General features: G+C 56.3%; 1 protein-coding gene across 1 annotated transcript; it reads right to left on the reverse strand.

Annotated features, from left to right (window-relative positions):
- Positions 1-4,125: 4,125 nt before the first annotated feature.
- DLX2 (distal-less homeobox 2) lies at positions 4,126-7,326 on the reverse strand. The gene is made up of 3 exons (XM_081051431.1): positions 6,607-7,326; positions 5,948-6,132; positions 4,126-5,450 (listed from the first exon to the last, which is right to left on the reverse strand). Exons 1-3 carry the CDS (start codon positions 6,998-7,000, stop codon positions 5,049-5,051), a joined length of 981 nt encoding a protein of 326 aa, XP_080907557.1. The 5' UTR covers positions 7,001-7,326; the 3' UTR covers positions 4,126-5,048.
- Between the last annotated feature and the right edge of the window lie 5,968 nt (positions 7,327-13,294).

Genomic DNA, 13,294 nt, shown 5'->3' on the forward strand with positions numbered 1-13,294 from the left:
CGCGGTGTCTGTGGTCTGGCGGGACCCGAGGAAGAGCAAGCAGCCGGAGCCCAAGGCGGTCCCGGGAAGAAAGGTCTACTGTGCCTGCGTCCTCGCTTGGAGGCGCCGAGGAGCTGCTGCTCGCAGCCTTGCCTGCTCTTTCTTTTCTTGAAACACATTGTATCCCCCGCCCCGCCTGGTCTCAGGCCTCAGGGCGGAATGTAACTTCTTGTAATGTGGCAATCACTGACAAACACGTCCCCGAGAGGGGAACTCCCGCCAGGGGGGCCTTGGAGGGACGGGGGGCCTCGGCGTCCGCCCGCGCTGGTGTGTTTTGGGAGAGGGGGCGGGGCAGTGGGTAAAGCTCGGGGGTCAGATCCCAGGTAGGGAGGGTGGATCTGTCGGGGGAAGGCTTTCCTGGAATTGTTTTGGGTGACTTGATCCTGCCAGAGCCCTCGAGAGACTAGTACCTGGCCAGGGGCGCGCGTAACCCGGCCCGCAGGAACGCATCCCACCCACCCGCTTCGTGGATCCCGGACCCCAATGTCGAATGCAAAGGGACCTATGTTTTAGGAGGAAGAGAGAATCTGTAGCTTCGTTCTTAAAGAGGTCCTGACCCTACAGCAGGTTTAAGGCATTGTTGGTCGCTGTTCCCTGGCGGGACAGCAGCTGGCTTGTGACTTTTGAGCGAGTGCTTGGGACTGGGACGCGGCGGAGGGAGGCGGGAGGTAGTGTCAGAGTGTGTGTGGGGGAGGGGTTGGTTGCTCCTTGTTTTTACAGTCAGTGAAGACGACTTTTTTTGAAAGGCAAGGGGTTTTTCTGCTCCCCGACATCATTCTTCGCGGGGGCTTCTAACGGTGGAGGGGACCATCGACCACTTCCGCATTCCTCTTTTTATCCCCCTTTCCAGATTCTCCCCCTTCAACCACAAAACTGTAAACAATGCTCCAGTCTTCCCGCACTCTCTCCGCCTCTATCAAACCTGATACTTCCCCCAAACTCGCCCCACCAGTCTCGGAAATCCTTACACAGGACGGATATTCACAATTTTCACAAGTAATCCTGAAAGAAGGCCGAGGGGAAGCCTCCTAAACGGTCCCACATTGCAGCGGCGCTGATTAGGCCCGGGATCCGTTCCCTTTCTTCTCTGCCCTCCCCTGCCCAGGAGCCGCGGGGAGGGCGGCAGGAATACCGGGCAGCAGGAAGGGGTGTGTCTACGCCCCGCAGAGCACCGGGGTCCGGCTGGCCCGCGGCGGAGCGCGCGCTGGGGGTGTGGAGGGGCTGGAATGGGAGGAAAGCGGGTGCGGGCGCGCCCCGGCTGCGCGCCCCAGGAATTGGGACTCAGTGCCAGCGCTCCGCCGGGGTTCCGAGCAATCCTGCCGGGAGCTGGAGCCGAGAGCGCTTCCCTCCCCGGCTTCCCAGCGCTTGTCACATCCTGTCTCTGGCCTGTATTTCACGCGAGCGAATGGAAAGGGGATTACAATGAAAATTTATGTGGGTTCGGAGTGCGGCTGGTTTCCCAGCGCAGGGAGACGAGATCGCGGCTTCCTATTTTCATTTTTCATTCGCGCTTTGGGGAGCACAGTCGGGCGCGGGGGGAAAGCGAGTCTGCTCCGTGGCGGGCTGATCACAAGGCTCCGCGTCTCCCCGCGGGCCGCGAGACTGTGAGAAAGGCTTGCCAGCGCATCGCCCCCGGCGGGGCTGGAGCCAGCCCCCGCCTCCCCAGCCGGGCTTTGTTTCTCCCCTTGCTCACCCCTCCCCCTTTCCTCCTCCTCACTTCTGGGACCCCAGCGCATCCTCGCTTTCCCTTCTCTTTGCCCTTCTCGTCTGCGGAAACGCCCCCTTCCTCTGGCCCCTGCACCCTCCTGCCCTCTGCTTCCCTGGTTTCCCGGGGAAAGACGCGCCTTGGCCTGGCCCGACCCCGCCGCCGCAGGGTGCCAGGTTCGGTGACTCCGGCGAGTCTGTGAGGCCTCGGCCCACCCCGGAGCTGGAGCCTCCCGCCCTCCCGGCTCCCAGGCTCGCTCATGCCAAGGCCTGTTGCGTGATTCCAACTTGGGCTGACATTCCCTGCCCCGGGCGCTCCGGCGTAGGCCTCTTAATCATCTTGTCTGCTGCAGATCCTCGACACCAGCCAATTTACTGCCCCGTCTCTCCTCGCTGGTTTCAGGAGGGGGAGGGGAGTGCGCGCAAAGGAGAGGAGGGCACAGCCAACCGCAGGAGGAAGGCTGGCACCAGCTATTGGCACTCAAAGAAAACCATGGAATTTGGAGCTGGGAGGCAGGAGGACAGGAATGGGGGTCTGCTAGGCAGCAGCTGCTTAGGGAAGTCAGAATCTCCGGGTCAGTGGGCTTCAGCGCAGGCCTCCCTAGCCTGAGAAAACACTGCAGGAATGCAAATGGACACTGGGTTGTGTAGTCTCCCTGCCTTCCCCATACCCCCAATTCCTTGGGTCATACTCTGTTGTAAAGCAGGCTCGGTGCAGGCCCCAAAACAATCTTGCCAGAAAAGTCGGTATTCCTCTTAGGATGATGCCACTGAGCCTAGAAAAACCAGACGTGGTTTGTGGCAGAGGTGAGTTGAAGGCACACAATAAAGATGGCTTGAATTACCATCTTAAAGGAGAGGAGGCCTAGATCTGGCAAGCAGTGCTTTCTGGTTTGCCCCCAACCTCCATTCCGGTGGAGCCTGGTTCCTTCAGAGGGGATGCCTGAGGTGTAGGCTTCTGTGTTGGAAAGGGCTAGAGGTCTCCTAGCCCTAGGGTGCTGCTCTTCGGTATAAGATGAGGTTCGAAAGTCCTCTGGGTAACTCTGGGACTTCTAATTGCAGGCGTAAGTAAAGCCTCCTTGTTTGGGAGCATTGGGATCAAACAATATACTACAAATAGCAAAAACGCATTGAGTGCTTACTATGTGCCAGGCACTGTTACCTCATTGCCACATTAAATGCTCATAACAACTCTGAGATAGTTATTATTTCTTCTATCTTATAGATCTGCAAACTGCAGCACAGAGAGGTTAAGTGGGTAACCCAAAGTTACACAGTGATTTGAAGCCAGGAAGCTTCTAACTATAGCTTTCAAGAAAAGGGACTTTGCAGGGAACGCCATAAAGTAGGATCACTTCCAAAGCTAGGACCCAAAATGGAAAGCAGAGCTGAATGATGTGTGGACATTTCCCCTTGGAGAATGTGAGATGGAAGGATGCCACTCCCACGGCATCAGTCTCCGTGTCAGTGTGCATCTGTGCATGAAGGCGCACGTGTGAGTTTGTACATCAATGTGTGTGAATGTGTGAGTGTGCATGGACTCGTGTCACGTGTTCATGTGTGTGAGTGTAAGAGTGATTCAGTACGTGTGTGTGACTGAGTGTGTGTGATAATGTAGATGTGAGGGCCAGGGTCACAGTGTGTGATCGCCTGGGTGCCGGTGCAGCCCTGTGCGCCTGTAGCGCCCTGCGTTCCAGAGCAGCCAACCCAGTCTCCCGAGGGCCTGGGTGCCGCGCTGAGTTCTCGGCTCAGCCAGCCCAGAAGGGTTGTGGAGCAAACAGAGGGGAGGGTCCAAGGTAGGGGTCTGACTCCGGCTTCAGCAGCTCTCAGGCTCGGACTGCAGGTTCCCAGCGGCGTCGCGGAGGAACTGCCTGGCCAGTACCGGGGGCGCGGGGGCGGCAGAGACCGCCCAGGCACTGCGCGGTGGCGCCGGCGCCGGAGGGGCCCGGCTGGCTGAGGCTGGAGCCGCCGGGCGCGGACTGACTCACTACGCCGCGAGCTGGCGAACCCCGCGCCGGACGCGGGTGGGGGCACAGCTCCAACACTCCTGCGGGCCCCTGAGCCGAGTGTGCCCATCCTCGCCTAGCGGCACTGGCAGCCTCCGAAAGATGTAAATGTCACTCTTGGCTGACCAGGTTCCCCCGCCCGGGCAGCGGCTGGAGCTTCCGGGTCATGACACCATGGAAAAAGCGCACACATCCAATGAAAACAATAATTTATTTAAATAATCTCTTCATATTGTAAAATCAACATTAAGAGCTTGTTGTTTTCATAATAAATAACCCCAAAAAACCTTTCATTTCAAGAACAAAGACTTTAGGATAAGATAAAACAAATCCAAATCAGTAGCTTAGTTTAACTGAGAAAAATTTTAAGGGAAAAATAAACCGGAGGGTGAGGTCACTGCTAAACCGTAGTTTTCACAAGTGGGGGTTTACAAAAACGTCTGAAAAGATGAGTATTTTTATACAAATAAATCAGTGGGAAAATCTGCACAGACACCTTTATTTACAAACTCTTTGTCGAAGTCCAGGCTAATAATCCTGAATAGATTTTAAAAAAGATAATTTAAACACTTTTTTTTTTTTGCAGTGTCCACATATTAAAAAATCACTTTTTTTTTTCAACATCAAAATGAGGTCATCCGCAAAGGCACCTAAACTTTTAAAAAAATAAAAATAAAAAAACTCCACTGGTGATGGATGAGGAGAGAGAGCTCAGGGAGCGTTACTGGGGGAGAGCGAAGGTGGGGGATAGATGGGGCTCCAAGGGCTGGAACCCGCAGAGCAGAAAAAACGCGGCGGACCGCCGGGGCTCAAAGGCGTGTTGGGGGCGGGCGGGCAGGCAGGACCCCGGAGGTCAACAACCCAGGCCGCCTGCGCCGAGCCTGGGGGCGGGCGAGGAGAAAGGAGCCTCAGATTGCTGGGGGAGCCTCGCGGGCGGGGGAGGCGTCTCTCTCCGGGACTCGGCTAGCGGCCCGCGGCGAGGAAGGCGCCGGCCGGCCTCGCGGGGCGGAGAGGGGAGGGGAATCAAGTCTTGAGGCGGGGCTCAGGTCGGGAAGGAGGCCCTGGCCCGCGGCCTTCGCCACGCAGCGGCCGGAGGGGGGGGCTCCAAAGGAGGAACCTTCGAGTTCTCCGCCGCTCGGTGGCCTCGCGAAGGCGCAGGGCCTGGGGCAGGCCGTCCGGGGCTGCAACCTCCGGGTGGGGTGGGTGCCCTCGGCAGGCCCGCTGGAGGGACCCTGCCCTGCGGCGAGCACTGAGGATAACGGGTCCTTGCTCTCAGTCTCTGGCACAGTCTTCCTGGGGTTAGAAAATCGTTCCCGCGCTCACCGGGGCGACCCCGCCGCCGTGAGGGTGGTGGTGATGGTGGTGCGGCTGCGGGGTCTGCGTGGGGTGCAGCAGCGGCGCCGCCGCCTGCAGGTGTGAGGCGGAGCCGGAGGCCTGGTGGTACCACGGGTAGTTGCCCAGGAAAGCCGAGGCCGCGCTGCTCGGGCTGGAGCCTGAGCTGCCCGCGCCGCTACCGCCGCTGCCGGGGCCGCCGCCGCCCCCCACGCGTTGCGGAGCGAAGTCCCACGAGGCTGGCGCGGAGACCGGCGGCGAAGCACAAGGTGGCGAGGCGCTGGCCCCAGGGTGCTGCTCCGAGGGGATCTCACCGCTTTTCCACATCTTCTTGAACTTGGACCGGCGGTTCTGGAACCAGATTTTGACCTTTGAGGAAAAAGGACCCGCGCGTTAGTGAAGGAAACTCGGCACCGGGCGTGGGAGGGAAGGAAGCGTAGAAAGACCACCAGCAAGAGGTGAGCACCGAGCACCCTGGGCAGGTAGGCAGGTCACGTGCCGAGGCCTCGTAAGCTGCGATGGTGCCCACTCCATTGCGTGGTCATCTCAAACAGCCCACGACAGCGGGTGTGTGTGCACAGTGGTGGTGGCGACAGCAGCAGGGGGTCAGGAGGGCCAATTATTTTACCCTCTTCATCAGTAGCGCGCGGGAAGACAACGTGGTACCACATTTCTGCCCACCCCGTCCTCCCTGTGGGAGATTTCAGTTTCGAGTGTAGACGTTTAGGCCGCCCAAGGCGCGGCCTCGAAATCTTTAAAATGATTTAAAAAATATTTTTAAAAAACATTGTCCCGAATCCGCCTGCTTCCCGAAGGCCATCCTAGACCGGCGCCCTCCGCGTCCCTCCCAGGCCGCCAGCTCTCACCTGAGTCTGGGTGAGGCCCAGAGACGCCGCCAGCTCGGCTCGCTCGGGCAGTGCCAGGTATTGGGTCTTTTGGAAACGTCGCTGAAGAGCCGCCAGCTGGAAACTGGAGTAGATGGTGCGGGGTTTCCGAACTTTCTTTGGCTTACCGTTCACTATCCGGATTTCAGGCTCGAGGTCCTCTTTCTCTGCAACGAAACGGAATTGTGAGAACCGTGCAACCAGGGGAGCCCAGGAGGTCTTTCCTGCAGAGAGGCCGGGCTCGGGACTTGGCCGGAGCCGGGAGGCGAGTTCTTAGGTGCGACTTCGCAGCGCGCGGACGGGTGCGGTCATCGAACCCCGGAGCTTGGCCTTCCCGCAAAGGGGAAGACAGGCACACACCGGAGAGAAAGGAGGAGCAGGCGGCAAGGAATTGAGGTTACCATGAGGCACGCACCGCGCGGCCCCTGGGGTCACCGGGTCCGACCAGCTGAAGATCGTAGGACGTGCTCCATGCCCCTCGGCAGATTGGAGGTTGAGAAGGGTAAAGGGAACTGGGCGGGCTGGGAGCGGGCAGTTTGAAAGGCCAGGGCTCCGAAGGGATCCCCGCCCCAAACATTTTCATCTCACCCATCCTAGTAGTTAGACCGAGTTGGCACCCTTGATGCCAGCGTCATACATACCAGGTTCGTTGTTGGCCGGGGACGAACTGGTCCCGTAGGGCGCGTAGGAGGTGTAGGCGGCGGTGTAGCCCAGGTCGTACCCGCTCTTGGCGGAATAGGGGACGTTGCTGAGGCCGCTGGCGTGGTACTGGTAGGAACCCATGTGCGCGTAGGGCGAACCCCCGCCGCCGCCGCCGCCCGCCGGGTGCTGCTGATTGGTGTAGTAGCTGCTGTCGGTAGCCGTGGACACCGGGAGGGTGGGCGACTCCTGGGGCTTGTGGAGGTTGCTGCTGTTGCTGCCGCCGGGGCCAGCGCCGCCGCCGCTCGGGGGATGCTGGTGCTGGTGGTACGTGCTGGAGGCTGTGATCTGGGTCGAATGCATATCAGCCACCAGACTGTCAAAGACTCCAGTCATCCTGGCCCGGGACGGGAAAGAGCAGGGGTAGCGGGCGCACGGGGGAAAGCGAGGCGCCTCCTCCGTCTCTCCCGGTCCCCTCTAGCAGCCAATGTAATTAGGGGTGGGTGGGGTGGGGGAGGAAAACAAGAAATGTGGCAACGGTCTAGGCAACTCCTCCTCCGGGGGAGGCGATCACCGTGCACTGCTTGGGACAGCTGCCGCCGGCCGCATCCTTTCTCCGCCTCTCAGCCCGCTCGGCTCCTTGCCCAACGCCAGCTCGGGCGGGGGGCGGGCAGTGGAGGGGGCAGGGGTGTCAGGGCCGGACCCGGGCTCCGGGAGGCGGGAGCAGGTGAGCAGCCCGCAGCGGCTTTACGGTTGTCTGTGGGGCGGGCTCCTGCAGGCTAGGCATTTAACACTCGTCACGTGAGCGCAGGCGACGTCACCTAGCAACCGCCAATCAGAAGCGCCGGCCCGCGGGGCTACTGGCGCACAGGCCCAACGAGCAGGGGGCGGGGGATGTCACAGGGCAGGCGCTGCGGCTGCTGTGGTCGCGGGTGCGGACAGGCCGCTGCTGAATGTGAGCAGCCAGGCGAGGGGCTGGGAGTGGGGTGGGGAGTCAGGGTGGCTGGCGGCAGGAGGACCGAAGGCGTGAAGACGGAGACTGGCATTTCCCGTTCTGGGCACAAGTGTATAACCAATTCGAGGGATTGGTACCTTCATGTCTGAGGTCAGCTTTCAAACATGAATCAAAATAAAGCGATAGGACAGCTGGGCCAGAACTAGCTCCGCGTTTCCTCGAAGTTTCCGGCACTTAACTCTTGTCAGCCATGGGGCACTTGATGTAGATCAATTGATTTAAATTATCCATAAACTATGTACTGTGTAACAACACCTGCTTCCTAATCAACCCGCAGGGATATTAGGACAATTAATTAGATAGTGTTTAAACGATTTTTCCTTGTTGCTCGAGAAGAAAACTATTTAAATTCAAAGGAATGGCTAATGATATCATTTGACATCATTTTCCCCTGTACTTTCCTAACAACGCGGAGACTGAGGAATTACGTGTGTTAGATGGCTGACACCCCAAAAACCATCCCGGGGAATTTCTAGTTTGGAAACCTAGACCAGACTGACCAGATGGTCTTCAAAGTTCGTTCTAAACTCTAAAGTCTATGTTTTTGCGAGAAGGAAATGGAATAATACTTAGGTGAGAGAGTCATCTCGATTTTGGTCAAGTTACAGAAACAAGTAGAAAAAGTTTCATCTCATGAACTTAACCATTTCACAGTCTTTTTTTTTTCCATTGTAGGACCCTGTGCCGCCTTGTTATTGCAATTTCTTCTTTTATAGGAAGTGGCGACTTAACTTATATCTCTATTTCTTGGTGGTGGGGAACCGTGCTCCCGACTTAAGGGAAACTCTCAGGTACCGGACTCCCAAGTCCTCAGCTCCGGCGGCAGTGCCTGCCTTGTGGCGCCACCTGCTGGGCGTGTGCGTGGTTGCCGCGGGCCCAGTAGACGGTCTAATCATGCCTAGGCGCCAGCCTCTGAAACCCCCCGAAAGAACAAAATAGTAATTAAAAGCCACAAAATTGTGCTAGTGCACACCATCTGAAGCAACCCCTTCCTAAAAACATAACATGTCGCTGAAAGAACTTGTTACAACAACTGCCTAATGGAAAACAAGTTGATACTTTGAAAACTACGATCTTTGGTCTTCCCCAGAAAAACCAAGTGTGTAATTAAAACTACAGCATCCACACAGTTCAGCCTCTCGGAATAATAAGGAAGGTAATCCGCCTTCAAATCTGCCTGGATTTAGTTCCCAGCCTTTCTTCTGGTTAAGGAAGGCCCCTTGTGGAGAAGGGTGAGCTGCTTAGAAATGCTCGCCACTGGGCAACAGTGCCTCATCGCTGAACTCAGCCTGCTGCTTTGTGGGAACCAGTTACCAAATTAAGCTCTTGATATCTAATCAAGATTGCCTTTTGGTGTCTTGACTCCAAATTCCAAGTCTTTCTGTCACCGCAATGGTAGGTAGCTGTTGTGACTTTGTATAGACACCCCCCCCATGAAATATAAAAGATCCAATTGCCATCCTCTCCACTTCTCTCTGCTCCTTTGTTCCCACCACAAGCATGTCCTCCAGACTTTTTCATGGTGATAAATGTGTTGCATTTTATTATCTATGAGAACCTCCGTTAATAGCCTAAAGTCCAGGGTAGCTGAGATCTGGAAAATGGCATCTTCCTGGAAGGAATTATGACTCCAGTTCCCTTTTAACTGGAAAACAAGGGATTGTGTGTGCATGTAGAAGACCAGAAACAAGGAGCAAGAGTGGGGGAGAGGTCACACCTGCATTTGGAGAATCCAGTAAAGACTTGAGATACTAATTCTGATAACCCAGGTACAAAGCTGGGTTTGCCCAAATTATGTGATCACCGCATCACAATATTCAAATGATTTCCTTACTTTGGTCTAAAGCCAGGGAGACGATACTACAGAGAAATGACATTCTTTTTCACACTTCAGAGCCGACTGATGGCTCTTTCTATAGTGATCTGAAAGGAGTCAAGGGGGAGCTGACGCTGGGTTTGGAGGAATAGAGGTGCCTCAGACTTAGGGAGCCTATCTTCCTCTTTTCTGCTTTCGGTTTCCTCTCTCAGCCTGGGCATCCTTTTACCTACAGGGACCTAGAGAAGGATGGGGAAAGGAGGAGAGCTCAGTGTCTCCGCTCTGGCCTTATGTTCCAATTCTCATCTCTGAGATATTCCCGCTTTGGATCCCGTGCCCACCAGGTTGTCGCTGCAGCACTTTACCTGGTCACAGAGTCTCACCGTTTCCTCCTGTGGGAGCCTCACGACACCGTTTGCCAGGCAAGGACGGAATCATCATTCCCATTGTACGGGTGAGTACTGAGGCTCAAGGGCAGGCACGACTTCCTTTGAGTTAGGTACCCCTTCTTTCTCTGTGGCAGTAGCGCAAGTCACAGAGTATTTACTGTGAGCCTTAGTGGAACAGCTCCGGGTCTCCAGCAGACGGCGAGCGCCCTGGAGAACACACCAGCTTCGCCTTGCTTTCAGCCCTCTGCCCGCGCCTCCCCCCGCCCCCGCCCTAACCCATACATCGTTGGCCTGGGTCAGGATTTCAAGACATCGCCTGAGCCAGTGCACACTGCGCTGGATCTTTGGGCGTCCTCCGTTACACAGAAAGCCGACCCTGAGAGGTGTGTGTGTGAGGGAGAGGATGCCCCTTCCGGCAGGGAGAGGGGTAGGCCACTTCTCACTCTCCTACCCCACGCGGGGGTCACACATGTTTTGGCTGGACTGCCCCGTGTCCCCACTTTGACCTCTCTCATCGATGGTCCGGGGGACACGGCTTGCCGGGCCATTGGTCTGAGAGGTATTCTTTAATGTTTTCGTCCCTGAAATTGTAGCTTTAGGAACCTGCACTTTCTGAATCTTTTTGAGGTTCATTCTAGAGCTCAAGGACATTGGGAGAGAGAAGGTGGGGGTTTAGTTGACAGGAGCCTCCCATCTCCACCTCTACAGGCCCAGACTAGCGGAGCTCTCGTTCCTTCTTCATTGGCCATCTTCTTGGGGACAACTCTCACCCAATTCGTTCTCATTGCTAGCCTAGTATCCTCAACCTGGTTTTCTCCTCTTGCCCCTCGCGTGGCCTCCAGGGACTAGTGGTGCCGTCAGCTCCTTCCAGCCAGCCCCTTTGTCCCTTAGGTAAACAGGCGGGATCCCTGACGCTGCGGTCTGCGTCCTTGGATCCCACGGTTTGTTTGTTTGTTTGTTTGTTTGTTTGTTTGTTTTTTTCCTTGCACCAGCTGGGTAAGAGGACATAAAGGAAACACACCCATAGGGGAGTGACCTCGAGAAAACTCTTCCAGGACCACGAGTTGGGCCCAGGGTCCTGAGACGGCATAAACGGCTGTGCAGAGAGTGGATTGCCTTGGAGTCCTCCGCCCTGTGCTACCTTGGCAGCGCCATTCCCCACCCCCCCCCAGGCCCGCCCCCTCCCCCTTCCCCAGCGGCATACTCAAGTCTCCTTTGCCCTCAGCTCAGAGACTGTCTCGGATTTTCCAATCTTTAGTGGTCTCTCACCTCCCCCATGAGATGGAGGGCTTCAGTCAGCCACTCCTCTCCCGCCTGCAGTGTGAGGCACTGTGCCAGGTGCTGGGGGTTCCGGTCCTCAAGTAGCTTACAGTTTAGTGGACAAAACAGATACATTGCAATAACAGTAACGGCTAGCATTTATTTATTGAACGTTTCCTGAACACCCAGAGTTCTGCCAAGCCCTTTACCTTTGTTATCTCACTGACTCTTCGGAACCATCTTATGGGGTGGGTACAAAATTATCCACATTGAGGAAACCAGGGCTTAGAGAGCCCGCATCACTTGCTTTACGGACACTCATTAGAGTCAGGACGCGAACTCAGGTCTGGGCCAGGAAGGCAAGGCCGCTGCGACTTGGGGTTGGGCTTCTGGCCTGGGGATCGCCGGAGAAGGCCACATCACACCCACCCCATCTCTCCAGGGCTAGGTGCTGGGAGCGCAGGTGGACAGATGCGAGGGGGCACTGACAGTCCTGATGTTGAGAGCACCCCTTGGACCCCAGAAGCCAAGGAGAGATTTCTCCAGGAGACGAGCAGGGGCGGGGGCAGTGCGCCCGAGTGATCCCTGGAGCGACCCTGGGAAGACACCGGAACAGACACGCAGTTCACCCGGGAGGGCTGGAGGTGGGCGCCCCCTGGCCCCGCACGCGAATTCGAGTTCCAGACTGGCGTTTTTCCCTGCTGAATCTCCGCCAGGGATTACCTTTGCTGTCTGCCGGAGTGTGAGTAAACCCAAAAGGCTTGACGAGAATGGGCGGGCACGCGACATCCACAGCCATCCACTTTCTCCAGAGGTTATGGGTCCTGAGTTGTCAGTTCAGCATACTTCCACAACTTTCAGATCCAACTTCGCCATCTGCCTTGTAGGTCTTCCTGCTCTTAACTAGGCCCATTTCACTTTATTACCTATTCAGTGGTTAAAGCAAAGAGAGCCAGAGTTAGGGTCCCTGACCCACGAGCGAGCGCGCCCAGCACGGGGCGAGAGGCCCCCAGGTTCTGAGGCGCTGAAGCGGTGGCCTCACTGTTGACTCTGAGCTCACAGGCCCGAAAACTCAGAGCCCAGCCGGGCAGACAACAGTGGGTGAGAGAAATGGTTCTTCTTCAATGGCCAAAAGCTGCCAGATCTCTGCGTCCATCCAGGTCATGAGGTATGCAATCGCTGATGGAGTAAGTGACACCTCCCACATCTCAGGTCAAAGACTCAGACCGTGGGATGTTCACTGTGCACTTTCAGCAGCACCACCCACATTGCGTGATGAGAGGCGTGCAAGCAAAAGGTTCTCAACAGGGTTTGTTCTCACACTTGAAATAAAACCATATCCGATGTGCCCCGCCCCCACCTCTCCGGGCACTCGCTGAGCCGCTGTCGCTGCAGGGAAATTTTAGGCAGGAAAATTTGGGGCTGGGAGAGGGAGCCCGGAAGGGAGAGTTGCCTGGATCCTGGAACCGCCTGTACTCCCCGCGTCCAACGTTAGCTCCGGGCTGTCAGGTTGAAAGGCCAATTCCTCCCATAAAAGCGGTGGAGGTGAACCCCCTGTTCTGAGATTGGAAGTTCACTCCCTGAGGGTGGCAGCTCTGGGTTGTCAGTTACAGAAGTTACAGAAAGTTACATACTTCTGTAACTTTCAGAGTCAAGTTCGCCTTCTGCCTTCCAGGTCTTACACCCTAATCAGGCCCATTCACTTTATTATCTCTTCAGTGGTTAAAGCGTGGCGCCCACACCCCAGCAATAAATGGGGAGAAGAACTTGGAAGGAACCGTCTGAAACTCAGAGTATCCTTTTGGGTACACGAATTCCTTTCTCATCCACAGTCTTTCTCTCCACTCCCTCCCCTTCCTCATCCGGTTATGCTGACAACTGGGCTCCGAAGCCAGACTGTTGGGTTGAACCACTGGTCTTATTGTGTGATCTTGGGAAAAGGACTTAATTTTTCTGTGCTTCATTGTTAGCATCTGTAGACTGTGGGTAATAATAACTTCCTTCTGAGCTTGTGGCTGGGAACACACCATCCCGCGTTTTCTTGTTTGCTGCCCTGGGTTATCTCAAAAACTGGGCATTCTCTCTCCTAGGCTTCTCAGGTGTTAAGAGGCTGAGGCGATGGTGTTGTCCTACTTTCTGCTTCAGGGCGTAGGGAAGCATTTTCCAGGCTGTGGTGATGAGGAAAGACATGGCTGCTGGGCTCCGGTGGA

This window comes from Rhinolophus hipposideros (genome assembly GCF_964194185.1).
Source record: "Rhinolophus hipposideros genome assembly, chromosome: 6".
NCBI lineage: Eukaryota > Metazoa > Chordata > Mammalia > Chiroptera > Rhinolophidae > Rhinolophus > Rhinolophus hipposideros.

Excerpts from the sequence above, each read along its gene's own strand:
- DLX2 (XM_081051431.1), bottom strand. The coding sequence starts at position 7,000 with ATGACTGGAGTCTTTGACAGTCTGGTGGCTGATATGCATTCGACCCAG. Across the intron at positions 6,133-6,606 it reads CCCGGCCAACAACGAACCTG|AGAAAGAGGACCTCGAGCCT; the intron begins GTATGTATGACG and ends GTTTCGTTGCAG. Across the intron at positions 5,451-5,947 it reads TGGGCCTCACCCAGACTCAG|GTCAAAATCTGGTTCCAGAA; the intron begins GTGAGAGCTGGC and ends TTTTCCTCAAAG.